Source organism: Periophthalmus magnuspinnatus, chromosome 22, assembly GCF_009829125.3.
Source record: "Periophthalmus magnuspinnatus isolate fPerMag1 chromosome 22, fPerMag1.2.pri, whole genome shotgun sequence".
Classification (NCBI taxonomy): domain Eukaryota; kingdom Metazoa; phylum Chordata; class Actinopteri; order Gobiiformes; family Gobiidae; genus Periophthalmus; species Periophthalmus magnuspinnatus.
The window spans coordinates 15,250,888-15,253,282 of record NC_047147.1 but is presented as its reverse complement, the minus strand read 5'-3'; the positions used below and the strand labels follow the sequence as shown (position 1 = coordinate 15,253,282).

At 47.3% G+C, this 2,395-nt stretch overlaps 1 protein-coding gene across 1 annotated transcript; it reads right to left on the bottom strand.

Moving 5' to 3' along the window:
• Positions 1 to 302: 302 nt before the first annotated feature.
• Positions 303 to 2,063, bottom strand: id2a (inhibitor of DNA binding 2a). The gene is made up of 3 exons (XM_033988433.2): positions 1,662 to 2,063; positions 1,467 to 1,527; positions 303 to 886 (listed from the first exon to the last, which is right to left on the bottom strand). Exons 1-2 carry the CDS (start codon positions 1,974 to 1,976, stop codon positions 1,471 to 1,473), a joined length of 372 nt encoding a protein of 123 aa, XP_033844324.1. The 5' UTR covers positions 1,977 to 2,063; the 3' UTR covers positions 303 to 886; positions 1,467 to 1,470.
• Between the last annotated feature and the right edge of the window lie 332 nt (positions 2,064 to 2,395).

The window sequence follows — 2,395 nt, the reverse complement described above, 5'->3', positions numbered from 1 at the left end:
CATTGCCAAAGCGTGTCCTGGCTCCTGGCTGGTACACCTCCACCAACCAGGCCGTGCTCACCGCGCTCTGCCGCCTAATCCGATTTTCTTTTGACAGCAGTGTGGGAAAGTGAAAGTGGGGACTTCAGGAACATGTTTTTAAACTTCTGTGCCTAGAGACATAAGATTTCAAATGGTCCTTGGGCTTATTTGATCTGACAACGATGTGTCCTCCGCTTCCATATATAACATTTAAAGCCGACGAATGGAAATTTAATTTTACGCACAATCTATTTGAGGACACTGGCACAAAATAAGACAAATTTGCTTTGCGTTTTTGGTTTATTTTCTATAAAAAATGTACAATTTACATTACTTTTATAAAAAGTTTCGGCATAATTAAGTACATCATTAAACTTTTGCAGAAACGTCTGCAGCTGTACAGAATCAACTCCCGAGAAGAGTTCAGGGTCTCAATTTTCATTTGACTTGTTTCTCAAAAACAACGTGCCAATGGTTCATACAAGACTCAACTTTTTACAGCTACAAACCAGTGTTCCATCCCCACCTCCGCAGAAAAGCCAAGACTTTCAACAAGGGGCTTGGGGAGAATAATCCGTGCCACAGTCTTCTGTTTCCCACACTTGGGATAACACACGCCTTCCGTTTTCCAGAAAGGTGCCGCAAATAATATATTCTTAAATTAAACAATAATGAAGTGTCCAAACACAAAACACGTCACGTAAGATTGTCCCATTTTAAGCAAAAGTCTCTTGCGCCAAGAGGAAACCAAAAAAAAAAAAAAAAAAAAAGCAAATCCACCCAGGGCTTTGAGAAGGGCTGGTGGAGTGAGTGGAGGGTAGAGTCCAGCTCCGGCCTGCTGCGTGTCCCTGCGTCCTCCGAACACCTGCAAGAGATTGAGAAAGAGAGGCGTGTTTAGAAAGTGCAAACAGGGCAGGGATCCGGACAGAGTGGCGCCAGAGAGGAAGCCACACTTTTAACATTTAACAAAACACTCCCAATACTGTGCAAACGCTGCGCTCCAGATGTAGGAATACACAGAGCGCGCACACACATACGGCTCCGTCTCGCACAACTTGAGACTACAATCTGGGGAAGAATCAGCGTAATTGCCGTTCAGCTGGCGCCTACCCACTTCTTGTACCAATTATGTGCAGACATCATAGCAGCAGCAATCCAAACAGCCATTATTTCCCCTGTTGCAGATGCTCTTCGTTATAGACGAGAGGGCATAGTACAGTGGCGACAGTGGAGCCGCAATACACACAGGACAAGGCTCCGTATTTTGTGTTTATAGTTTTATTCCAAATGTCGTGGGAAACATATTGTGGAGTGAAGCGGACAAATGGAGCGTCTGGGAAGGGCATTTGCAGCAGACTGATGGACAGGCGGGTGGACAGGCTGTGTGTTCCGAGCCCTGGACAGAATGCAGCAGCAGCAGACATACACACGCACAACCTACTTACCGCTTTAACGATGCAGAGTCCGCCTGTCATCTGCCGTCAGCTCTGATGGCAACTCCGGGGACTGCAAGCAAACAAACAAACACGCATGTTTACACTGCTTACTTTTCTGGCATTTCACCACACAGGCAGCTTTGTTTCTGTTTGAGATGGGCATATAAAGACGTAGATGCTCAAAGACGCATGGAGTGGATTTACCTGTAATGACAAGATGCTGATGTCTGTGTTGAGTGTGGTCAGGGGGGTCCGGGTCCGTGAGAGTACCACACTCGAGTCCAGGGCGATCTGCAGGTCCAGGATGTAGTCGATAACGTGCTGGAGGATTTCCATCCTGCTGACGCTCTTGTTCTGGGGAATACTCGGGACCAGCTCCTTCAGTTTGGAGTAGCAGTCGTTCATGTTGTACAGCAGACTCAGGGGGTCGTCCACTGGGGTCTTGCTCCGGGAGATCCCCAAGTCTGAAAAATTCCCATTGTTTTTCCGCAAAGACCGCACAGGGCTTATTGCTTTCATTTCGTCAGAGTAAAGATATAGCGCGCGTTTTCTTTTTGTCCTATTTCTAGCAGACGAGCAGCGTTCAGACTGGATTAGAGAGCTGTCAGAGCAGCTTAAATAGGCAGCAGGCTGGACGTGCCGTAGAGGCGGGACAAAAGCGCGCATTCGCTGCTTGTGGTTTGTCTCTCAACACCTTTTCCACTCTGCCATTGGCTATCCCCTTACAGCCCTCCTATTTTGCTATTCGTTACCAAGGACAACGCAATTTGGAGGTTGGGCCAAAGGGGCGCTTCAGCAGCTCCGGTGGGCAATTTGGAAAATTAAGCCCTTACCTGTTTCTGATCAAGAAAATTAATGGTTTGCATGGTTGTCAATTGCGTATGGCCAAGTGTGGGCACGTGGCTGGAAGATGAAAACAGACAAGCTGACTGTGCACG